Source organism: Cuculus canorus, chromosome 1 (genome assembly GCF_017976375.1).
Source record: "Cuculus canorus isolate bCucCan1 chromosome 1, bCucCan1.pri, whole genome shotgun sequence".
In the NCBI taxonomy this organism is placed as follows: Eukaryota; Metazoa; Chordata; class Aves; order Cuculiformes; family Cuculidae; genus Cuculus; species Cuculus canorus.
In genome coordinates, this window is record NC_071401.1 from 61,605,549 (window position 1) to 61,631,747 (window position 26,199).

At 38.6% G+C, this 26,199-nt stretch overlaps 1 protein-coding gene across 2 annotated transcripts in view; it reads right to left on the minus strand.

Annotated features, from left to right (window-relative positions):
- The window catches only part of ANKRD10 (ankyrin repeat domain 10), a 39,442-nt gene extending 14,176 nt beyond the window's left edge, over positions 1-25,266 (minus strand). For both annotated transcript variants that reach the window (XM_054056630.1, XM_054056629.1), the window contains exons 1-3: positions 24,974-25,266; positions 18,376-18,528; positions 10,099-10,190 (exon numbers count right to left, since the gene is read on the minus strand). In XM_054056630.1, the coding sequence (XP_053912605.1) occupies positions 10,099-10,190; positions 18,376-18,528; positions 24,974-25,174 (446 nt within the window). In that variant the 5' untranslated portion in view covers positions 25,175-25,266. The remainder of the gene's footprint in view (positions 1-10,098; positions 10,191-18,375; positions 18,529-24,973) is intronic.
- Between the last annotated feature and the right edge of the window lie 933 nt (positions 25,267-26,199).

Genomic DNA, 26,199 nt, shown 5'->3' on the forward strand with positions numbered 1-26,199 from the left:
GGTTACATTGAGAGTTAAAGCTCTGACTTTTGCATATACATTTATTCACACACCTACAGTGCTTAAAACAACTCTTATAACACATCTTTCTTCTTCCATCAAGTGATGTCCGCAGGCAGTCTTCAAAACTGATAATCTTGACATGAAGAGGACTTTTTTTTAAAATCTCTTTTTCTCCCTCCGGTTGACATCATCAGAACTCCCATTTTTAAGGCCCAGTTCATCTGAGAGTCCTGGTATCAAAATAAAGCAGCTATAAAGAGGACACTGATGAAGCATACAGATGTTTGTGTACTTCCTTCTTCTGAAATGTTTTTCAAAATGCTGGCCCTGAGTGCAATTCAACTGTTGTTCATAAGCAAGAGACCAAATAGTGTTGGTGTACAGAAACAAGAAGTTAACTTTCAGTTTGACTCCAGTTTAGGAGGATGTTTTTATTATTTCAGTCTAACAACAATTTGTTCATTTGAAAATTTCACTAAAGGAAAGAAAAAAAATCCAAGGCAAGCTCTCAAAAAATATCCAAGACACTTCCCACCATGATTAAGTCACGGAAAGAAAAAAAAAAAACCCAAACCAAAACTTATAATAGTTGAAATAACTAGCTTTCTGCAAGAAAGGTTTATTTCAAGCTAACTTCCAAAAATTTATTCTCAGAAAGATCTGTAGAAAGAAAAGATAAAGACTTGTGTTTCTGACATTAAATTATAAGCTATATTGAATTTTCTTAGAAAAAAGTTGATTCTAAGTTGTTTTGATTGTTCATAATTTTCATACTTACTGGAGGAAAAAAGCAAGTACATTTCTATGTGTCTTTAACACAGAATAGGTTTGAAATACACCATCTTCTACTTATAATGTCACATACCTTGAAAACCAAAACAAACGTTTGCTACAAGAAGTCAACAGTAAATCTTTCTGGAAAAAAATACATTATATATCTAAGAAAAACTCCCTAAATATTTAATTTTAAATAGTGATTACAACTCCTACAGCTTACTGTGTTTTTGTTAATGCCATGCGACAATCTAAGAAAATAAACCACAGTTTTCGTATATCAATGTAATATCTGTTAAAAAATACTGATTCCAACTTATCTATTGTTAGTTTACAAATAAAAATGTAGATAACTGTAAATTAGGGTAAGCAAAGCATGCAAATCTATAGAGTCTATATCTGAATTCCTAGATTAGCATTAAAACCAATCACCGCAACAAATACCTCAACAGTATGCCTTGTGTGCAGAAAGGAAGCGATACTGAACATTCAATGCCACAACTGTAAGGTTTTCGGAGAAGCACCTGTGGCAGTTTCAGCAGTTTCTATATGGAATGCTCCCCCTTTCTAGGATTACTTGAAAAAATCAAGTCAATTCGAATTACGTAGCTGTAAAACATTGACATGTGTAGTTTTTACAGTTTCAGAATCTTCTGTTTGATTTAAACGGGCAATGGTGCATAAACAGGAAACTTATATCATAAGGGATCACATATTTGCAGGCAACATTAAGATTAAAAATTACATTAACATACATAAAGTGCTGTAGCACATTATTCAATATATAAGCCATTATCATGTGACCACCTTAACAACAAGATACTAAGCCTTTTATGCCTTCAAAGCATTATTACTTTCATCCTGAAACTAATTTGTCAGTTCTTTACTGAAATTCATATAGAATGGATTAAAATTACTGGTCAACTCATGGCTTCAATTACTTTAAATTTAGTAGGCTGTATCTCAAAAGAATTAGTAACTACTCCTATATAAAAATTAGCAGATACAAGGATTAAAACAAAACAAAAGAAGAAAGAGAAAAAAGAGATCAGAACACTAAAACACCCACAGTGAGGAAAAAATTTTCCTATATAAACATCAGTATACTGGTCTAAAATTTCTAAATCAAAATGATTTTAAAATACTAAACTTTAAGTGTTTTAACCCTTTGGTGTCCAAATACAAAATCTGCAAAATAGTTTCAAATGCCTTTTTTTCAGATACCAGGAGAAAAATATACTTAAGTAAACAGAGGTGTGTCACCGCTGGGGACAGCTATAAAAATTCATGCTAGAATTACATATTGGGCATCTACAAAAGCACAAGTTGGTGCCAAGTTTTTATTTCACAGAAAGACACGTGGCAGCTGAAATTGTTTTAGACTTCCAACAACAATGGCAGAACTTCTCAGAACATCCTCCAAAATCATAAGCAGCTGAATATATTGGAAAGAAGGAAGTTTTTCTTTGTGAAGCCACTTTTCTCACATTAAAATCAAGGTTCACTACGAATTATGCAGCTATGATCGGCTCCTAGGTACTTCAGCTCAGGACTGAGCAAATACTGGCGAAAGAAACAATTCATTAACTATGGCAGGGAACATTAGAATTAACAGAAGTATCACCACCAGCCAGTGATTTATTGCTTCATCTGCATTCCAATTTATATGCTTTAAGAAAGACCTCAAACAGCAGACTTGTATTTATCTCTTGTAAAAATGATTCGCATTTCTAAGTAAACTTTTGCACGAGCAATGCAGGCCTAGCTGACTTTGCCTGCTATCAGCAATTAACAATAATTTAAATTCATATCTGGTTATGTAAGAAGTGATTCCTAAACACAACTCAGAAAAGGAAGGTATGAAAGACTATGGTAACTTAAAACAGTCTGACTGCAATAGAATGTAACAGAAGAGACCTTCTCTGTTAAAATGAGAAATATTCTCTAGACCACTAGGAAAAATGAATTCTAAATAAGCATCTTTTTCACTACTGCAGCCACTTTTGAGTCCAAAGACAACATAAGAGTTACTTAGCCAGCAAACTTTATGAAAAGGAGAACCACTGTCATTACTGCTATTATGTTTCTAGAAATAGACCAGGAATTGCTGATAAAGTTGTTTGCAAAGAAGAAAGCATTATGAAAAACTACTAAGGAAAGATTCAGAGCAAACTCTGACTTGAGAAGATAAACAAGTGTTGCAATGCAGATTCTGCCAAGATACCTCTAGCAGCAAATGATAAAATGTTTTCTCCTCACTGAAAAGCAACAATAGACTAGGATTAGAAAAAGTAAGAAAGCAAGCTTCTCTTTCTCTCAAATGTGCTAAGCATTGAAGAAAGTTCAAGAGAATCAGTAAAAAAAGGATGAACAGTAGATTGGGAATAAAACTGAAAAAAGAGCTAAATGAATTTTAAAGCATTTTTGCGCCAAAAGGGGGAAAAAAATCAAGAATGAAAGGACTAAGGGTATTTGATGGTGTGAGAAGATAATGGAAAATTGCTGAGGAGGAAATTTAAGACATGTCCAAGTGACCTCACAGCTGAGATGTAGAAAAACACCTAAGTCACACTAATTGTTGCTGAATCTTGCGTGCTTGACAGGTAGAAGCTTTGTGTTTCAGCCTATGATAAACTCAGTGCCATTTTAGAAAACGTGCTTGAGACTTCTGCCCTGCTGTGAGAAAGATACTCTGTTCTTCCCTGATAAATACAGGTGAAAAGGCAAGTTTAGGATTTACACTTTCTAGCAAGGACCAAGCTCTGTGGCGTCTGTGTTTCTGCTTGTGTTTCCTCTGTCTGGATGCTGCTTCTGAGTTACCCTGGCTCGCAAGGTAATGGAAATATATTTACTCCTTGCATTTAACCTCTGGCTTTGTGGTTGTTCCTGCATCCTGCCCAAGTCTGGTCACACAGATTAATAATTTTCTTATAATAGGTATGGACAGGGAGACTTAGCAAACTACACAAATTTTTTTTTTTTGCAACAAACTAACCTGATGCTCTTACTCAAGCAGAGAGAAGATCTTTTGGATTTAGAAACTTCTGCAGTGCATAAAACAAATTTAAATGAGCTCCACAAAACTTTTTTTTAAACTCAGATTTTCCTTCATTTAAAAGACTTATCTACCATATATGAGCAACGCTGAGCAAAATACAAAGAAAGAAACAGAAGATAGAATGGAAGAGTAACAGTCTCCTAAAGTTATAGCTGCCAAAGCTCTTAAGGGGTTTGTTAAGCCTCCGAGCAATGAGATACACCTTATAATTTGTAGCATGTGCCAGACAGAAAATAGAAAACTTTTCTGACCAACTTTAACATGTTCTAGGATATATCAAACACGCCTGATGTTTTTTTGTCCATGTTCAAGGGTACTAGCTGACCACCTATGATCAACTTTACAGAAAAGACAGAAACTAGAATAGCAAACAATATCCAAAACAACACAGCAAAAGTAAGAGCAAACAATTAAGAATGCTCTCATCACATATCCAGTCAAAGAGTATCAGCAGATCAAGCACAGCATCCATACAGATCATCACCACCACTGATGTCTGGACTAACCATCAGAACTAATCAGACAATTGTATTTGGCAATATGCTGCACCTTTGTTTCTTCTTATCTAACTTGTGCTCTGGACACTTGTAAAACTTTGGTTTCTCCACCAGACTTAACCATGCTAGTATTTCTGTTTCCAGTAATAGCTTATTTCACAGAAAAAAATCCAACCAATCTGAAGGGAAGCTGCATGGTGAGCATTAGCACAGTATCACATATGAAGGCAGATCCCTCCCAACAGAATATCCTAACATTCCTGCCAGCAATCTGAGCTATCCTCATTTAAAGTCTTGATCTGGCTTCAATGTTCACTTCTCCTGGACTGAAGAAAAGCCAAGAAATCAGTGCTATAAACAAAGGCTCATCACTAATGAATAAGCTCCCTTTGTCAAGCTGACCCATATCCTGAGAACTTCCTTTATGTTCCAGAAAGGCCATAGAATAACATTGCTTCAATGAAGGATGTAACTTCACTCATCAAAAGTAAAACCTCTCAGATTTTTCTGCATTTCTGAGCCACCACCACTAACTCCTGTTGTTATTCCATCCCCACTAAGAATAATCCACTCTCAAACTGAACAGGAACTCAGTGGTAAGGAGCAAGCCTCAGCTTCCTGCAATTATTCAGAACACTTCCAACTGTGAAAACCGGGCACTTCCAATTTGATTTATTGTAAGACTAAGCCTCTTTCTTCTACCTTTTGATTTATCAACTCTCCATGCATATATATTCTGCTTCAGTTTTCCCAAATCTTTCTTTAAGACTAAACCCGAATTACTGCCTTACTTCATAGTCGCAACCTCCTACAAACTGTAAGTTCTTCTACAACAATGACAAGCAAGCATGAAAACAAACATGGAAGAAATTAGCAAGCTTTACTTGCAGTTATCTTGCAGGAGAATTAACAGTTTCACCATTGAAAAGTACAAACCACTTTGACATTGCCTTTCCAGAAGAATTTACATAAGGCGGGAAAGGAAGAATGAATTCCAACTCCTGTAGCCTCCATACACAGAATGGCCACTAAAAGACTATAGTGACAGCCCTTAAAATGCTTGTTATATACAATGACAGAAGCCATAACTATACTGCACTGTCTAATAATGCAACAACAGTAGTTAATCCAGCAGTTTAACTTCTGTCTGGAGAGCAGACAATCAGGTTTGCAAAAAGAATCATACGTGAAGCGGTCTGAGCCTGAAAAGTACCAAACAGATAACCTAAGCATTAACATACTAATCAACAGCTAAGAACCACTCTGCTAAAAAGTACCTAAACCCTACTCCTGAACTAACAATCAGTAAGAATCTAAAGTATTATTGTCATGATGAGGCTCATGACACTAAGAAGGTAGGATGTTGATTCTTCTACACTGAATCAATGTAGCTGTACAGCTTCTAAAGTAAAAAGATGACATAGTGATGGCACTTCACAAGTACGTTAACATCAGAAATGGACTGCAGTTCAATATAAAAATTTGGCAGTTAAGTTAGTCAAGTAAGAGAAACAAGCAAACATTAAAAAAATCTACAAGTATCTGCTAAGACTTTAAGAAGCCAGGAAGAAATCTAGAAACCACTGCAGGAGATCTGAGACCCTTTCAAGAAAACACATTATGCAAGTTTACCCTCCAGACTGAAAAGGAACTGACGGTTTACAACACAAAGGAATGGCTGATCTCCGCAGTTATGATATCTACACATCGCTCTTCTGCTGTTCCTTTATTATAGTTGAAGTTCAGAAAGCCAAGAAGACTCTAAAGTACAAATGAGAAGAACAAAAGCTGAGATACCACAGGAGTGGTCACAATTAAAATGTGAAACAGACTTCAAACAGAAATATATCACACAAGAACTTCACAAAACACTAATCCAGCACCTCTAAAAAACCCAGACAGGTTTCCGTTATGGAAGACGAAAAGCACTCGTGAAGAAGAAAAAAAATGATTTAATTTTTTTTTAAACACCACAATGCAGTTTATGACAAATGAATTTGCAAAGAAGAATTAAAATCAAGCCACTGCCAAGGAACGAGAATGAAGGTTTTGTTGAAATGCTAAATACCAGAGACTGGACATTTCTGGCATTAGAGGAGGAGTAAGTTCACACATTCAAATGAATGCAAGACAGCTTTAATAAAGAAGCAGCTGAAACATTTGCTTAAACTAGATCAACGTCACAATTTGATTCTGTCATCTGGTAGAAACAAAGGTACTGGTATGTTTACCCCAGCACACCACTTAATTCTCCCGAAACGTGGAGACCGGAGCACAGGAAACCAGAGGTAAGTATCTCTTGGGGTCGTGTAGCATCCTATCGTGTTTCAAAACCCCTTAAGATTTCTGGCAGAGAAATAAAAAGTTTTGCTATGCTACTACTCAAGCGTCTTGATCAATAAAACTCTGAAGCAAGTAAGTGCTTGTGTTCAACTGGATGGGTGTATACCGCAACATATCCCATCACACAATTCATGCTTCTCTTCATCCCAGGATAATACAGTGTTTCAAACTTCTCTCCCTGGCTCTAAATCAAGTTACTTAAGAATACACAACTGTTCAAATGACAGCTGCAGAAGAATTTTTTATTCAGAAAGAAGCAGACACAATGCAGAAGTGAAATGCACGCAAACAGACATGAAATCGGAAGAAGTTCAAATCTGTATAATTAACAGCTGCATCCGCTTGTTAGTTATTGAACCGTGTCCCGTGTTTAAAGCTGGATTTCATATTTATTTATTTGCTGTGATACAATCTCTGTAACTCTATTAATACCCAGCATCTAAAAAAAATAGCGTAAAAGAGCAAAACAAAACATGGCACCAAGAAGGCTTTTCCTCCATAAAGAGCTGCGGACATTTGTTTGTCAACATGATAAATATAACACAATTAACCATACATAAATTGCATAATTATGCTTCTTTTTGTGAAAATCCAGCAGTTATTATGGATACTTTAAAAGGTACTATCCACATTAAAAAGTCAGTTACACAGCAAACCTTTTCACTCATATGAGGACATTGTGACCACCTGCTTCCCCCTCTTCAAGGGTCCATGAATACCATAGTTAGTGGAGCAACCATTTTTATGGCTGTAGGACATACTGTGCACAGAATATGCTTCAGCTAAAATGAGAAGGTAAATACCACAGAAAAAATCAAAATATTTTCACTAGGGTACAATTATTAGTTTTTAATATTATTAGAAATTTACACAGGAATAGAGACCCAAATTCTCTCTCATCAATTAGGAAAACAATGCAACAGCTTCATAAAATTTAGAGACTGCAATATATGGTATTTGTCTGTAAAAGTAATACACTAATAAGCCTGAAATAAAGTACACTAGAACAGTGCAAGTGAGGCAATTTTATTCAAACTAAAATTCTTACTTTTATCCTTACTGGACTATCATCAATATTCTTTGGCTTCAAATATAACCAAAGGAGTGAATAAGGAAGAAATACGGTAAATGTTGATATAAAAGATTACGCTAGTACAAGTTATTTTATTTTAACAGCAGTATTTCAATAATCACTCATCAATAGAAAATACATTTCTTGCAATCTTACACTACTAACTATTAGTGTTCATGTAATAATGAAATCTTAACATCCCTGTTCTACCTTCTAAAAAAAATGAGGCATGGTGCAATACTTATGTATGCTGTAAATATCAAGTATAAGAAGTAAATTTGACTATTCGCAGTCACAAGGGATATTCTTTCCATCTCCACGTAACTACATTTTGATAATGTAACTGTATGAAGAAATAATGAAAGAACTGGATTAGAAGATCTTAGCCCCTGAAAAAAAAGGCCATATTCACCATTAGTACAGATCAGCACTTTAGTTCTAGGTTAGTGCTTCATTCTGCATTTAATAAAATTCTTGCCTTGGTTTCAATTACCATTTCAGTTAATATATAAAAATTAGAACTCAAATATACAGGTAAAATTCTAACAGAAGGCACAAAATAAAGGAGTCAAAACTTCCAGAGCATCTACATTTTCAAGATGTTACAAAAATGAGGAAACTAACAGAACTGTAAGAGACACAGGGCCAGCTTGCAAATCTAGATAACTAAATTAGCAATGGCAAAAGCATATACATGGATTGGCCTAATTTAACATACTGAGCCTGTAAACTAGATTCTAAGGAAAAAATAATTCTCACCCCAACCAGTTAAGATCTAGCTCTCTCGGGTGACAGGGCCAAGATCTGATGCTCTAAATGATTAAACATGGGATGGTCCACCAGCCTGTTGCATTTGCACAGCTGATTTTACAATGTCCCAGATAGGATCTGGTATTTAATCGCTTTTAGAACTTGTGACACGTCTATCCTACTAAAACACAGATGGAATTCCAATTTAGAAAAATTGAGAATTCAAATTATTTCCTGCTCACTAAAACCGCTACAAACCTACGCTACTTCTGCTGCAAATAGCTTTGGTCAAAGGCAGATATCACACTCCCAAGTTTTACAAAAATGTTTGGTCTATGGCTTGCAAACACAACATTTAAACAGCAAAATTTCAGTCTGCAAGTTGAAGTTGCAGCCACATCTCCAACCTCACTCAGCTACTTATTCTGGAAGTCCTATGGATGTAATACATCCTCTTCTTTACATCAGACTCTTAACTCACTCATTTCATGTTGTTTATGCAGTTCCACAATTTCTCTTTTGATTGGATACTTTGTAAAAATCACAAGATTACAAACTAATTGATGATGATAATTAAGGTTTGCTCAATTCCACAGTAAATTTTAATCCAAGTTTATCTTAAGATATCTGAAAGTGAATGCAAAATGAGAATTTGTAAATTTAAGACTGATTTAATGAGCTTGTTAATAATTGACAGAGACAGCCGCGTAAGTTATTGCAGTGTCATTCTCCTACTAAGCAATCTCTTCAGATAAAGAAATTTGTTAATCACTATTAATTTTAAAGGTGCTATATTTCCTGAATACTCTGTAATACCATTGAAAGAGCTCAATTTTATGGTAGATTTATCAGGGCAGTTACAAAAACAGTAAGATGGAAACCAAAGGGTAAAACAAGAAACTAACTATGTGATTCTTAATTCACTTACAACTTAAAAGTTTCATATTGCAGGTTAAAATATAGTAACTAGTTACCATTTAAGATAATCAGGCTAGTTCTAATTTAAAAAACTGCTAAAGTATTTACGTTACTATAAGCCATAGAGCTTATACTCAACATTTCTAGTTGAAAACTGCATCCATTTTGTCCATGCTGTAAGTTGCAAAAGTTTGTGAGATTTTCTGAATGTTTTTGCAGTACATAAACCTTTAAAGAAAAAAGTTAACAGGGCAAATATACAATATACTAACAAACAGTAATAAGCTAACTGCAAAGACTGTGGGAAGTGCTATTTTGCACATAATGTCGCTTTTGCATTGTTTTCTGTATTTATTCAGCAGTGCAAGGTGTAAAATTGTTGTAAGAATAACTACATTCTAGGTAAAGCGTACAATTTGGCGTTATCTGACAAACATAAATATTTTAATATATCAGATATAAATGCAATACTAATGTAGCACACTGATACCACTTAAATAAAAGTTCATTACTAGACATGCAAAACAAGTTGGGCTTCATTATGAATCAATATGTCTAGCTTTTTTTCAGTTGTATGTCTGCTGTTTTGACTTTTCTTTCTGACATTAGTATCTATGTTTACTGGCCTAAGTTAGTCAGCTAAACACACAACAATCAACAGCAACAAAAAAAACCTCACTTACTCTATTTGCGCACCACAAGGCAGAAGGACATATATGGAATCCATACTACCACACCGTGCTGCTTTATGAATAGGAGTTTCACCAACATAATCCTGTAAAGACAAACTACATTTTGTCAAGCATAATCTTCCAAAAATTTAAAATCTTTTTACACTACTCACTGCAACTAAGGAAGCATATACATAAAACTTGCATTTATTTAACTAGTAAATGCATCAGGTACTTTTATTATTTTGAAGTTTGCAGCAGACAGTCATGTACATTAGATATTTAGCAAGAAATAACGCTAAGGGCATCTAACTTGCAAGACAAGCCTTATCTGGTAACTAGGCAATCAGCAGTCATATTCAGCAAAACCTGTCAACCCCTCACAACACATACCATTATAACAAGTTACTCTTATACATTTATTTCCTGGCACTTTTGTTTCAGTGTGCTGGACTGAGCAAGCCCCCTTGAATGCTGAAGCAGCATGGCCAAGTTTGTTGGACTACACTGCTGCCAGTTCTTGCTGACACACTTATACAGTACTGTATTGTGCCACAAATACTTACCAGGTGAGGATTATGGATATATAACTCTATTGTAATATAAGTATGCCCAGAGTTCATGGGATAAGCCAGATCCCTCCTAAGATACACACTAACTCACGTCCTTTACACTTTTCTTTTCTGACTATCTCTATCCATTTATCTTCCATTATTGTTAACATAGCACATCCAATCTTTTTGTATTACATGCAAACATACTGGGCATAGAGTATTGTTTTTCAGGCAACTTCTCTCTACAAATTATCTTCACAGCTAACAGCGAGAATCTACAGCAATATTACATATGCAACTAGCAAGCAGCAGGTAAATTCCATGCCTCGTGATCTACAGGCTGCAGATGAAACTCAGTACTTGCAATTAACCATCTGTATTAAGAACTACAGAGAAGAAGCTCTGATGAAATCAGGCCTTGAAGTAGCAAGTAAGCGTTTAGTTAATGGTTACGTGATTTAATTATTGCAGTCCTCAATAACTTCAATGCGTTGCATGATTTTTTTTTCCTCCTTTCTTCCCCATCCTTTCTTCCCCTCTACATTTTTTACAGACTTGTCTGCTCCAGTAATATTAAACATGAACTAACTGCACGTGCGTAATTTTTTATTCTGCATTCCTTTTACTAAAATATCAACAACAGTGAAGTCAGTAAAGTGCTCAACAGTACTGGTTACACTTAGTTCAGCTTGAAATGTGAATATATATTACCATCTTGGCAGATAGAAGGTGACTAGCATTTTGAATTATCTGCCAAGCTTCTGAGAAATCAAATTACATTTTTTGGACCACACAAATGTAACTCCAAGATGAATTTTGGATTGTGTATTATATATTCTCCATTTTCTACTCACCGATTTCATTTAATGGTACAATATTTTTACCACAAGTTACAAATGCGCTGTGGGTTAGCGAATTTAGGGCGTAAGGCATTCAGCCAGTGAACCACCTAGCACCCCCAGCAGCGAACAATGACAGTACCAGACAAAGTTTGTTAGTTTTGTTAGGTTTCCCTATAAATGGAGGAGAACGGCCGAGGCTGACATTAAGTCTGGAGATAGAAAAGAGCAGAAAACTCTTCGGGGTTTTAGCGAAAGAAAATAGCTATGCAGCCCTTCTTCCAAAACAGCTGTGTATAGCTAGCTGCTGAACAGAAAACTGCTTTCCAATAAAATTTATGTAATTTCTCCTATTTATAACTTTTCTTGAAGTCCTAGGAAGACAGAGGTGTTTTAAGAGAGGATTAGGACTAATTTATCCAGGAAGACTTTCGTTTATGGTGAAATACATTTTCCCATCACAGAAACTGTCCTCATCATTTTGTCATTGCTACCTTTTCCCCCTGCTTTTTGTTAAAAAGGTTAAAGCACAGTAAAGAAGTGATTTGTCTCTTTTGCTCAGCATTAGTATTTACAGTCCCAACCCTAACTTAAAAGATAATCATTCAATATAAAGTTCAGTTTAGGGCAAGTTAAGCTCAACTAACCATGCACATGATGAACACAACAAAAACCTCCACTAGCCCCATAAACCTTAGCATGCTGCCCACAGTAAGAGCTAGAGAACTGAATTATGAAGGATTGCTGTGCAGAAACATTATAAGGATGAAAACAGACCTTTGCTAAAGGACTCCTTGCCACTGCATTAGAAGAAAAAGTTGAGTTTATAGGAGCTAACAACCAGGAAAAGGTTACTATCTCAGAAGAGAATGTGTGTTTTGAGAAGGGCATCTTTCAATCACTGGCCTAGAGAACTGTCTCTTTCTTCTCTAAAGTAAAGGAATTGAGAAAATACAGAGAATGACAGACTACACAGATTTAGATTTTTATACCATTTGTTTTAATTATGGCACCTAAATTTCAATCATCACTAACGTTATCTTCTTTTGAAGTTCTCCTACGGGACCAAACCTATTTGCACCAAAATAGTTTAAGAAGTAAGTCTCAGCTCTACCAGGAAGAAATTCTCTCTGGGTCATGAGCCAGACTGAAAGGAAAAAAAAAAAAATTTTGGTGGGAGATAAAAGTTTACAACACATCTAAAATCATGTGTATAGAGGAAAATAAAGTATTCTTATGAGTCCCAGAACGATTCTTGTTTGATTCAACAACTGGAATGGATGGCACAAAACAGGAACAGCAAAACAAGAGATCTTTCCAAGAAGCTTCTGAGAGCAGTTCATGATCTAGTTTGCTAATACATTTGCATGCTTAAGATGCCTCTTCCCTACCTCTTTTTTTGGCTATGTGAAGCAAACGAAGCTGTTTTATTTTGAGGGGCTCTACAAATTCTCAATTACCCTTGGTAATACCCCATAATCCTTCTAATTGTCCAGTTTCCATATGCGCTTCAGTTTGATAGACTGCACTCTGTAATAATATTCCAGGAAGGGAAACATCAGTAACTTGTACTGGCCTTTCATTCCTCGAGCATAACTTTTCAGTCTCATTTACCCTTCTGATAAAGCACTGTACTAACAGCCCAAACCTGTCTCACAATCCAGAAGTCATATTGTAAATAAATGAGCAGAAACACCAATTGAGTTTATTAATTTAGCATTCAAGATAACTTAAGTTTCTGTATAGACAAAAAGTCATAAGGCACCATAGGCATATTCGGTTTTTGCAACTCATTGCCACTGTCAAACGCCTTCCTCTACTCCCCTGGAGGAGCATACCCTTTTGCAAAGACAAGGGCAGTCTTCTCCAGCGCAAGGTCATGAGTAGATTGCCTCTGAATTCCATTTCCTGTTACCGAGTAAATAGCTGGCTTCCTTCCTTATTATCTTTTTTATTTATGAAGCTGAAGTCTTTTGCTTTTTTTGCTTAAATCAGTAGATCTGTCTCAGCTTGATTAATCAGTTTGCATTTCCTTCGCTATGCTGCTTAACCTCAAAAGACATTTCCTCTACTGATTAAATACCTTTTTCCAAAATCTCTGCTTATTCCCAAGCCTCTTTTAGATGTGGTTAATCCTTCAACTCAGTCTAAAGCCATTTTTCACTCTATTTTCACTCTTTCTGTCTTTTTGGGATCCAAATCTACATTGGCTGTAGGATCTTTGATTGAACTTAAAAAAAAATTTCCTATTTTGGTCTCCAAGTTCAAAGCCCCTGGATATAATACCCTCACACTTCCTTCCTTCCTTCCTTCCTTCCTTCCTTCCTTCCTTCCTTCCTTCCTTCCTTCCTTCCTTCCTTCTTTTTGTAAGTTACTTACCTGTAAATATTTATTTTCGAAACAAAAAGTGACATGCACATTTACACTGAAAGCTTTCAACTATATATACTGGTTAATTTTCTTTGCAGTAGCTCGTATGGTGCTGTATTTTGGATTTGTGACCAAAGCCGTGTCAATAATACACCAATGTTTCAGCTAGGAGTGGGCTAGGGGTCCACAAGAAGCTAGGAAGCAACACAGCTAAGACCGCTGACCCAAACTGACCAAAACAGTATCCCACAGCATGACATCATGCCTAGAAAGAAACGCTGTGTGGGTGGAGGAGGGAGGGGGTCACTGCTCAGGGACTGGCTGCACATCAATCAGCTAGTGGTGAACAACTGTGGTGTAGGTTTTTTAAAATTCTTTTATCATCACTTTATTTTCCTGGTTTTCTCTTTCCTTTGTTTCCTCTTTTACCTATTGAACTGTCTTTATCTCAGCCCACTAGTTTCCTCACTTCTCCCTTCCAACTCCCTCCCCTCAATCCACTGCGGGGGGAAGGAGCAAGCAGCTATGTGATGTTTAGGTGCCTACCACGGTTAAACCATAATATTATGCAAGTGCTTGTGAAACACTTCCAGTATAGTTATCTGGCCAAGACATGGAAGCACTATTTTACATGACGAGACACGTAAACTACCTATTCCTTAACTCAAATGACTGAATTTCAAGTTCTATCAGACGATCACATTTCCAAAAGCTAAATAGATTTCTTAGACCCAGTGACCCACCCTTTCTGAAGCCAAAAAGTAGAAGCTGTAGAAGAGTACATCTTCCTCATTTGCTAAAAATGTTTTGAATTCACAGTGGTTTTTGCCAAATTCTAAATACAAATGAGAGCTGATTGAATACTTCTATCCGGACTTAGTCCAAATTATTGTTTAAAATACAAAACCATAACATACCAAAGCAATGACTGCTTTCTTCCTCCCCACCAAGGATACTGGTGTGCTTACAGTTCTCACTAGCATGGGTAATCTAACCTTCCTAAACTTATCTGCCATCTGATGTCATATGATGGTAACTGGCTGGATGAAAAGTGATTTAGCATCATTTGTAAGGATGCAATATTTCTTATCCCTTATCTTCAAGGCAGGCCACACAAAACTTTTTTGCCCAAATGCAGGCAACATACAATAGAAATGCCCAATAGGCTAAGGCCAGAGGGAAAATATATTTAAATGAACTAACAGGCCTTTTAATCAGGAAGTACTCATGATTCTCTGATGTTACTATGTACAACAGTGCAGAATCAATCTGCATTGTGAGAAGGATAAAACATAAGAAAAAAATCTCAGGGAAACCAGACATATAATTGCCTTGCACTGTTACAGCAAACTGCAACAGGTAGATAGCCAGCTGCAGGTCCTGAGTCATGTTAATAAGAACTATTAGCAGGCACTGCCCACTGAAAAAATGGAACATTTAAGATTCCCTCTTGACTGGGTAGAAACAGGCACGTCATTGCTTGGCACTTCAGCATTTTCCTGGGGATTTTTATGGTGATCCCGAGGAGGTGGAGGGGAACTGCCCACTGATGATAAATAGAGATAGATGGTCCTACCCAGCACATACAGCTATATAAGAAGGCTGGGCATCACAGGATATACTCACAGAACTTACTGGGGAACAAGGTACAGCTGGGACAAGCAGTTTTCAGCATCTGTCCTTCATTGTTGCTGCCTGAGAAGTGTCCTGGGCAACTGGCACCAGCACTAGGATACGTATTTTCAAGTTATCCTAAACTTCATGGCTACAATACAGTACCTCAGGGCAGATACGAGAAAGCGTGAATGCGAATTCTACTGAGTACCGGAGGTTTACGTTAACACTGAGAAGCTCGAGTGGATTCCTTTTCAGAAGCTATCCTTTTCTTTTTCCAGAGGTGATGGATTAGTCTGTAGCCAATGACCAGGAATCAGTTTGGAAGGAAACTTCTACTAGTTTAAATATCAAATACTCCCAGATCTTTCTCAGCATGTGTTTTGTATCCAGTGTCCATGGAACACTTGTCCTCACACAAGCATTAGCCAGTGACTATGCCTGTTTGAAGTACAGCATCAGTCAGCGAGCTGGAAGGAATAAACAAAATACACATCAGGAAATAGTGCTCCAAAAGCTCAGAAGTGTGGGTGGAAGCCCTAGATGATCACCTGGAAGTGCTTGGAAGTTAAATAATGAACCAAGATAATTTATTAAGCAGTTCAGATCAAACAAGTATAGTAGAATTTGACTGCAATTCAATGAACAGCTGGAAGGAACTGGGGAGAGCAAAAGCATGCGCTGTTCTACATAGCCATGTATGAAACATTCCAAATAGCCATGGGATGAGTTTGCTGCTATAGTATCACCAAGGTAACACTGTCTAGCTTTCAGTGCTCATGCATGTGAAAACAGTGTGACTGACCAGGTGCATCCTAACAAAGAACTTCAGAGTCTTCTTTTGATTTCTATCACTGTTTTAATTAACCAGAGCTATCTTCTTATTTTATCATTGAACTAAAACTAAAACATTTCTATGTTCAATTAATATGGGGGGGGGGCAAAAAACCCCTTATTACATTGAGTAACTTGGGCCTACCATTAACAACAAAGCCTTCCGCTATGTTAACTCTCAGCACCACCTACATTAGTGTCCTTTTGCCTCACAGTGAGTAAATCCACCCTTAGAATTCTATGGGATACCATTACCACTATCTCATCTGAAAACTTGAGAGCCATAGTCCTCTTCCTCCTGTGGAGGGCCACAGACCTGTTATTTCGATTTGCTCTGTCGATGTGACATCAATATAAAGATTCCCAAATAACTAGCTAGTCTTGGTGACTTCAAGTTAGAATGAGTTTCCTGTCTACTTTTAACTGTGTTGTACCATACCACCTTCTGCTTTCCTTTACAGTCATCTGTGTGTTGCCCTCAGCCCATGAAGAGATGTCTCTGCCCTCTTCTTTTGGGGACTAGCTGCTACTTTCTTCTTTGCTATAACCTCACTCACTAGATGTGATTCTTTTCCCCCATCATGTTCCAGGACCGGAAGCTTGTTCTTCAACTCCATTTCAACCTCACTGGTCAGTTCTTCTCTTTAATCCTCATAGCTGGAAACTTTCATTCTTCTCATTCATTCATTTTCATTCATTCTTCTCTTCTCATTTAGCAGATATTTGTACATCTTTATTCTGTGCATGCCATGTTTCCTCTCTAATTGCTATTTCTTTACATTCTTACCTGGTCTCCAGGTGCACTTATAGTTCTTCTATTTTCTCTTCTGAAGATTCTACCACTATGCAGCAATAACTTATTGCATAAGTTACTTTTGTCAGGTATCAAGGAGAAGATGCGATCTATAGCCTCTGCATCCAGTCACCTTCATTGTTTCTACAATTCTCCTGGTGTCTCTCAGCTGTTCTCAATGCACCAGCCTTCTTTTCTGAAAACTCAACACAAACTTCCCCATTTCTTATTTTCGCATAGCTTAAAAAAAAAGAACCAAACTCTAGAAATGCAAATGTTCAAGTTCTTCAGCAGACTTAGCTTAACTCTACTGTATATAAAACAGTCTGGCCATTACATATTTTAAGAAAATAGGATGCAAAATTTAACAGACCAGACATTTTACAGATGCTGTGCTATACTACAGCTTTTAGTAAATGCATATGCTGTAGTATTAATTATTCTCATAGAATATTTAGAAATAGTAATTTTGAGTACTGTTATAAAGGCACACATTATGTATGGTCATCATACGTAATAGGCCCATTCAGTACTGCAAACATTTTCTCAAAAAGCATGGTAGTTTTAAACACCGGATTCCATTACCATACCAGAGAACAATACTTTACAGGAATTTTGCTATATGAATGCACTCTCTGCTACTTAATAAATCATTATCCATAGTCACAGTAAAAGTAAAGGAAAATTATTAAAAAAAAAAAAGAAAAAATCACTCCTTCATTCTTTGTTAGCAAAGTACATGATCTATATGCAGGAAGTTACTAGAAAACCTTTGCGAACAATCTAACAAGAAAACCGGTATGAAACCAGATGCATGTTAAAATAAACCATGGTAGACCTTACTAGTCAGGTGCATGACTAAATCACAAAGTGCCACAAAGGTCTCATGGTTCGGTAGGTAATGGTGATTTTTTCAAATTTAACAGAGTTAATAAGATGTTCCTCCCTGGTCTTCTTTTCCTTCTCCAAAAGGGGCACTACAATATCAGAGTACTTGCTAGTACTGCCAACACCACAGCAGAATGCCATTTTCTTTCAGAAGGAGCAAGATAGCAATTCCAAACCTAAATGTTCTCCAAACCTTTAGTGGCTTAAAGGACATTTATTAGTCCTACCTTTACTAAAATGAAAAAGGCCCATAACTGATAATTAAGTCATTTAACTTCAGTTCACGTTAAAAATAACGTATCTGTATGTGAATGCAAGGATCATGCACATAGTAAAAAGGAACCAAGACACTCCTTCCAAAACAATATGCAGACATAAAACACATGTGAATCCATACCTGTTTGTTTACGTTGGCCCCCATTTGAATCAACCAATTCAGGCACCGTGGATGTCCTCCAAAAGCAGCAATGTGTGCTGGTGTTTGAGCAAACCGTGTTGTACTGGCATTTACAGAAGCTCCAGCTTTTACTAACTGCATTAGGCACTCCAGCTTTAAAGACATGAGGGAATAAAACAAAAAATGTTACATGGAGGTGCTATGCTAAATAAATATGTAAAACCTAGAAAAGCTAAACATACTAGTGAAATTACATGGATTCAAACTAGAGAATAAGAACATTAGGATTTCTCCCCTCCTCTCTACACTTCCACCTCCTTTGGCCACAGGCCATACCTGCAAAGTACTTAATTCTCACCCCCCCACAAAACTGAATTTTAACATTTATTAACAGGATGGGGAAAAAGAGGACATCAATACCTCAGAGCTCACTACAAGAGCTATTTGGATCACTTTTGTCAAGGAGAAAAAGGGTTCTGATGCAGTCAAGATGCAAACATGATACTAAACAGGCATTATTAGATGACATTTGCCAAAACAAGACTTGTTAGGAGAAACACAGACGTATTCTCAGGAAAGTTTACAGGAAGGTAAATCAGAAAATCACAAGATTTTAAATTCCTTTTAATGTTTTCCTAGAGCAACAGAAGCAGATTACTAATGAAAACTAATAACTGTTTACAGATTTTAGCATACTATTAAAGGAATATTTATTTTCAACATTTTCCAGTTATTACGGATGATGAACCATTGGAAACAAAATAGGCTGCATGTTTGCAGCAATACCAAAAAAGAAAAACCCTCTGTTTTAAAACACCACAGTATGCTGCCTTTTATTTTCCCCATCATACTAACCAGAAGTGTCAGTTATATGGCTATTTTTAAACGTTAGTAACATTTGTAGAAGCCAAGTAAACCACAGCCATGATGACCTCAATTTTCAAAAATAGTCAAAATTAAAGCTCCTTTCCTGTCACACAGTAACACTGTCTTCTTGTTGATAGGAAAAGGAATTCACTATGCTAAAATAAACAGCTTAGTCCAGGCTTTCATTTACTGTAGTCAGAAAACAAACAGCACCACAAGCACATGTGACAGCTGAACAAAAAAACACCATACCGACTCAGGGCATTGGTCAATATAAAATAAAAATCTACTGGTCAGTCTCCCACAGTAAAAAAAATGGGTTTTGAGCCATACCACAGCTATGGAATAATTTGTGCATGAAGGAACAACTGAAAAGCATCACAAAGTCAGCTGGCAGCTTGATTACAGATAGAAGCACAAAAATAATGATTCTAACATTCTTCTCTACTGCTGTAGGTCAGACTCTTTTTTTCTTTAATCTGTAAATTCCTGATCTTGATGAATTACGTAAATGTGATGAAACTACCAACCACTACAGTGAAGTATTTCATATTAGTTTTACAAATATATTATGAACTTCAATCATTTCCTCCTCCTCCTCCTGTACAGTTGAAACACATGTGAACCCTGCCCTTTAGAACATACAAAAGTACTTTTTGAGACTGTAATTGACTCGACACTGGACACAGATATACCATTAACACACTGACCGCATAAAGTGCAGGTGTAAGGGTGAGGGTAACTGAAATATTGCTGTATTAATAAATCTAGCTCCATAAACTTCAACATTACTAAAGGAAAAGCACCTTCTCAAAAGCAAACAAGTACTTTTAATTAAAAAAAAAACATTAAAAAAGTGCTAGACTACCCAAATACATCTTGTATTCGCTAATACAGACCATCTTCAGTATTCACATACAAGCATCCCCAGTATTTCTTATATTACTATATTTCCTTAAGAATTATTAATAAACTTGTAAGATTGTAACTATTAATAGAACTATGATGGAAGAATCACTCCAGCCACTCCAAAAGCTCCTCTACTATAACTGCAAACATAAATAAAGTTCAGCCAGTTTATAAAAGAACAGACTTTTAACAGATTTAATTTTAAAACACTTTTGGACATGTATTACAACTTCAGGAAAGAATAATATTTCCTGCACAGACACCAGGCCGAAAGGACTTCCCTTATTAGATAGGCAGGCATTATAACCCATCAATCGAGAGGGGAAAAAACACTGGAACCGGTTCATCAGCACCATCTTGCTCTGTTTAAGTCTGCTTTATATAATGGCTACACTAATGATTATCTATACAAATTCAGAGTTAAACATTTTTTCTTGAGTGTTTATGAAGATAATATTTCACTCCATTAATAGCTGAAGTATGCGTGCTCTGCATCATGGCTGTCAGAAAAAACAGCTTCTTCCAACAATATGGAAGAATGCGGTTACTTCCATGGATAAGAGAAGTCGACACAACAAAGAACGGTATCTCACTTGATTATTCATGCTTGACATCAGGACATACAAGTCTGCTTTCACTGAATAACCTTTGAGAAGATATTTTCCACTGTATTGTTATACTATAGCAGAGGTTAAACTGATCTAATGAAGAAAAAAGACGGGCCTCCACACAGACCACAACATTGGCAAAAAAACAACTAAGAGAGACAGGCATTTTTACCTGCATTACATTTGTTCCAAAAGACACAAAACATACTTACTACTATTTTGCTTCCTATAATGTAAACAGTCAAATGGCAAAAATAAAAGTAGAAGAAGAGTTCAAGCAAACAGATGTGGTCAGAGAAAATAAAAATACATGTGCAAGAGGTTAAAAAAAAATGAAATTAAGTTTAGTACAAGAAAATGACTTAACAGTAACTTTGTTTTTATGGAAGCCCTTTATTCTCTACCTCTCTGTTAGCTTTTTAGATTGCTAATAGTTTCATAGCGTGAGCAATCTTTTCAGAAATCTACAGAATGCCAGGGTAATTCAGGGCACCATATAATTAACTCTAATTGGAATACAGCAACTCTTAACAGGAATTAATTTACATTTCTGGGAATAAGCACTTCTCTGCAGTCAGGAAATATCCTGAAAATGGGAACTCCACCACAGATATTCAACAGAGCAAGTAAATTTTGACTAACTACTATCTCTGACAGAAGGTCCTCACTGTCGTATTAAAACTCCAGATATTCTAACCAGTGTATCTGATTGTAGTGTGTATCACTTCCAATTGGCTTTGCTGGTATTTTATTACTTGCACAGGGTACAGGTATGTTTCAGAGCGAGCTATTAAATAATACTGCCCTTTTTTGTCTTAACATAATCCATTTCTACTGGTGCAAGTATTATATCCATATTCCCCTCCCCCAAAAGTTGTCTTTCCTCTCTCATATATTCATTTCTAACACAACTTGACTGTTGCTACTTCCTTACTGCAGCACATCTACAGCTGTGTCCAAGTGTAGTCCTACACAGCCTTACTCTTAAAATGATTTGCTACTTTCCTTTGATACAATGAGGGCTTTCTCCTATGTTCAAACCATGCAACAGGTAAAGGGAAAGAAACACCTCTGTACTGCTGCAGTTCACCAACCCCAGACCGATGCTTTGCGTGCACACGTGTGTACACATGAACTGCTTTAGATTTCACTGCTTACAAGTTGTTCCACAAGGGCTTCTTCCAGAAGGGAATCAAATCAGTTTTATCATTTCAGCCTCCAACAGAGCTGCAGTTTGAACCAGTACTTGTCTGATGGATCACCCTGCTAAATGGCCCCTGTATAAGAAGGGCAACCATGAAGTTCAGTCACCATTTAATTTCTTTCAGGAAAAGAAGAAAAAAAAAACACAGGCAAAAATCCCACAAGATCTAGGAAAACAAAGCAATGAGGAATAGTCTTAAGCGGTAACTACTAATGAACATTGCAAAAACTAGTGTTTTTAAACTCTTGATACTTTGAGAAATAAAAAACCTCTCCATTTGAAGTTCTGATGAATCTCAATTTTGAAAGAAAACCCTTCATAAGTAGGAGCCTAAGACATGTATATGAATGTCCACTAAGAGCAGCTATTGTTGCACTGCCAGCAACTGATGAAAGGTAAAAGTATAAATATGCCACAGAAACAAAAAGTCAGCTGAGTTTGGGATCCAATGATGCTTTCAAGTGTGTTGTGTAGTCTGGGTCAGAGAAAGGAACAGCGCCCTAATGAGACTCTCTCATGCAGATTATCTCCTTAAACTGAAATTGGCTAGACTGTGTCACAAGGCTTCTAGGTGTAGGCTATGTCATCTTTGCAAGACTAATTTCTCCTGCTGGACTCTTACTCCTTATATGCAACAACAACAAAACCACCATGTATCAAATTTTGCTGATACCTAAGAATGAATATGGCAAACGTGAACAGTATCTTGCAGACCAACCTCTTCCCTTTGTTAGCTGTTACTGTAATAGTCTTTTCAACAGGAACTAGAACATAGACAACAGCTCTCATAATCTAGGATGGTTAGTAGAAAGCTGGAGATGCTTAAAGGAAAAAATGAAACAAAGCACACACTTCCAAGACGAAAGCAAGACTGCCACGAGCATGCACTGAAGAGAGATTCTTACGAGATGGAAAAAACCATGACTGTCATGACATACTAGTATCTTAATGTCTTCTGAGCATACCTAATAGTAAAATTTAAGGCACCCCACATTTTTTCCGGAAGGTATTAGTGACGAAGATTATTAGTTTCTTTCTAAATGGATAACAGGCTGCTATAGGTTTAAGGTTTTGTGGGTTTGGGTTTTTTTGTTTCTTTTTTTTTTTTTCCTTTTTCTTTAGGGCTGAAGGACTACTGAAGTGTTTCCAAAATGTTTCTTAAACAAGCACTGAAGATAAGATCACTTAACGCACAAAACTCATCACTTACTGTATTTTTATAAACCATGACAACTGCCTAAGTACATTTACTTTCCTCCTACAGCACACAATCAATAAACAAATAGAAATATACTGAAATGAGAACAACAAGAACAAAGGCCCCTCAAAATTCAAACCCAGACAAATCAATGATATAAAAAAACAAACTCCAACCCTCTAGCCTGGAATTCTGCATAGGCTGAATGCCAATCGCACAGAAAAAGTCTACCTAAAATGAAGAAATTGAGATACCACTCATCTTAAGACTTAAGTCAGAGAAGAAAAGCACTTTACAAATAACTGGATGGGGTTTTTTTTCCCTTTTGCTCATTTCCAAAATGGCTGTTAATTCCCATTTTCGAGTTTGTCAATCCAACAAAGGAAATTATCAATAGATTTATTGTAAAAATAGTACTAGGATTCTCATGTAGCATTGCTTTAAACACTGCCTGTCAGCTTAGGGGTTTTTTAATACTTCAGGTTCAAAAGGAACCAAAAGCAGACGTTTCAGGAACAGAAGAGAGTACATTAATTCAGTTGTAACGACCATCTAGTCCAACAGCCTGACCCATTTAGGGATGACTATAAGTTATAGCATGTTGTTAAGGTCATTGTCCAAACACCTCTTACCTACTGACAGGCTTGGGGCATCGATCACCTCTCTAGAAAGCCTGTTCTACTGCGCGACCACACTCTTGGTAAAGAAATGCTTCCTAATATCCAGTCTGGATCTCCCCCGGTGCAGCTCGGAACAACACTGTGGCCGCTTCGTATGTTTTGGTTGTTCTCTACACAGAGACTACGCCAACGCAGTCAATCCTGTACTTATATCTCTGGGTGTGTAAACCACTATTTATTTTTCATGCTAAAGGCAGCCCGAGGATCGCTTTACAAGCGCAAGCACCTTCTTCCCAAACTCCTAGCGAGCCGGTAGTCATAACACAGGCACCACAACAAAGCCAAGCCTCCAAGTGTGGAGACTGAGGATGATAAGGACCGTCAGCGAGAAAGAAGAGGAGCTCCCTGTCGTCCTCCTCAGCTCCTGGCGCCTTTGGCAAGCCCGGCAGCGAGTCCCAGGCACTTTATCGGGAAGGCAGCGAAGTGGCCGCTCCCACCGCCAGCGCGGGGGGCAATCAGGGAATGGTTGGAGTTGGAAGGGACCTCAAAGATCATCTAGTTCCAACTCCCCTGACACAGGCAGGGACACCTCCCACCAGACCAGGCTGCTCGAGGCACCATCCAACCCGGCGCTTAACATCCCCGGGGGGGGCGGGGGGGTGCTCCACAGCTTCCCCGGGCAACCTGTGCCAGCGCCTCACCACCCTCACCGCGAGGAATTCCTTCTCAATCCAGGTGCCGCCGAGCCCCATGATCTCCCCACCCCCGCCTGGCTGACCGCTGGCATAAGAGAAGCCAAGCACCAAGGCTCTCCCTTCCCTCCCTCACCCCCCCTTCCATCCCGATCCCTTGAGAAGCAGCGAGCGGCAACGGGGGGGGGGACAAACACAGAGCGCGGAAGGCGCCTCCCGGCAAAGCGCGCGCGCAGACGGGGGAGGGGTAAAGACAGCGCAGGGGACGCCTCGCGGCACAGCGCGCGCCGATGGGGGCAAAGACAGAGCGGGGAGAGCGCTTTGCGGCGGAGCACAGGGCCCGGAGGGCGCCCGGCGGCAGCGACCGGGGGGGAAAGGGGGGGGACAAAGATGGCGCCGCGTCGCGCGCGAACGAGACTGGCGCCCTCCTCCTTCCCCTTCACCAACTACCCCCCCCCCCCCCTTCCCGCTCCACCGCCCTCGCTCCCACCGGGCCCCACCTTGCCGAAGTGCGCGGCCCAGTGGATGGGCGTCCAGCCGTAGAAGGAGTCCTCGGCCACCAGATCGGAGCGGGGCGAGCTCTGTAGCAGCGCGCACAGGGCGGGCAGGTCCCCATCACGGCAGGCGCGGTGCAAGGGGAAGCGCAGGGTCAGCAGCTCCTCGCTGGAGAAACCCGCCTCGGCACCGGCTCCCAGCGACATGGCGAGGGGGGTGGGAGGCAGAAAGGAGGGGAATGAGCGGCAGGAAGGGGGGGAGGGAATCGGAAAAAAAGAGGAGGATGAGGAGAGGTTGGGGGGGGGGGAAGGGAAAGAGGGAGGCGAAGCAGCGGGGCGAGCGGGGGGGGGTGGAAGCGCGCGCTGCCCGGTCTGGAAGCGACTGCGGCTGCCGCGAGCCGCCCGAGCACAAAGGCGAGCGGGGCTGGCCGCGCGCGCCACGCTCCGCCTCCCCCCTCCCCTCGGGGCTGCTGAGGAGGAGGGGGTGGGAGGCGGGAAGCGCGCGGCGCACCCCGCCCCGCCCGTTGGTTTGTGGCGGTTATTTTTCTTTCCGTTGCTGGAGGCGGGAAAGTGGCGCCGCCTCCGCCTGAGGGGGCTGTTCTGGCGGCGGGGCGGGAGTCGCCTGCTGCCGCCCTAGGGAGTGAATTGCGCTCGGCCTGCGCCGCGGAGCTGGACCTTCGGACGGAAAAAGAGTAGTTACTGTCACAAAAAGCGGAATCATAGAATGGTTTGGGTTGGAAGGGGCCTTAAAGATCATCCAGTTCCAACCCCCTGCTATAGGCACCTCGCACCAGACCAGTGTGAGAAACGCTTAATCCCTGGCAAAATATTGAAAAGCTCGAAGTCTTCAAGTAAAAGCAATAGTATTTTTATTTTACAATTCAGCACTGAATAGGATGCCCTTTTAAACAAGGCATCCCATCTTACAAAAGAAGTAGGTATATAAACTAGTTTTAGACAAAGAACCATGTAAGTCCTCAAAGAATGTTTAGGTTATCCAATCACACCTGGTGACTCCCTTCAGGTTATCTCTTGACCTAAGACGACTACATCTTACAAGACAGGCATATCAATGAATTCTTGCAACTCTAAGGGAGTGTTTATTCTTTCAGGTTATTCATCCATGTCTGGAGATTGTCTGCATATTATCTCTTGATATAAGACAGATTTATACGAGAAGATAATTAAACATACAAACCAGCTGCAGCAAAGCTTATCAATTAATTCTCACA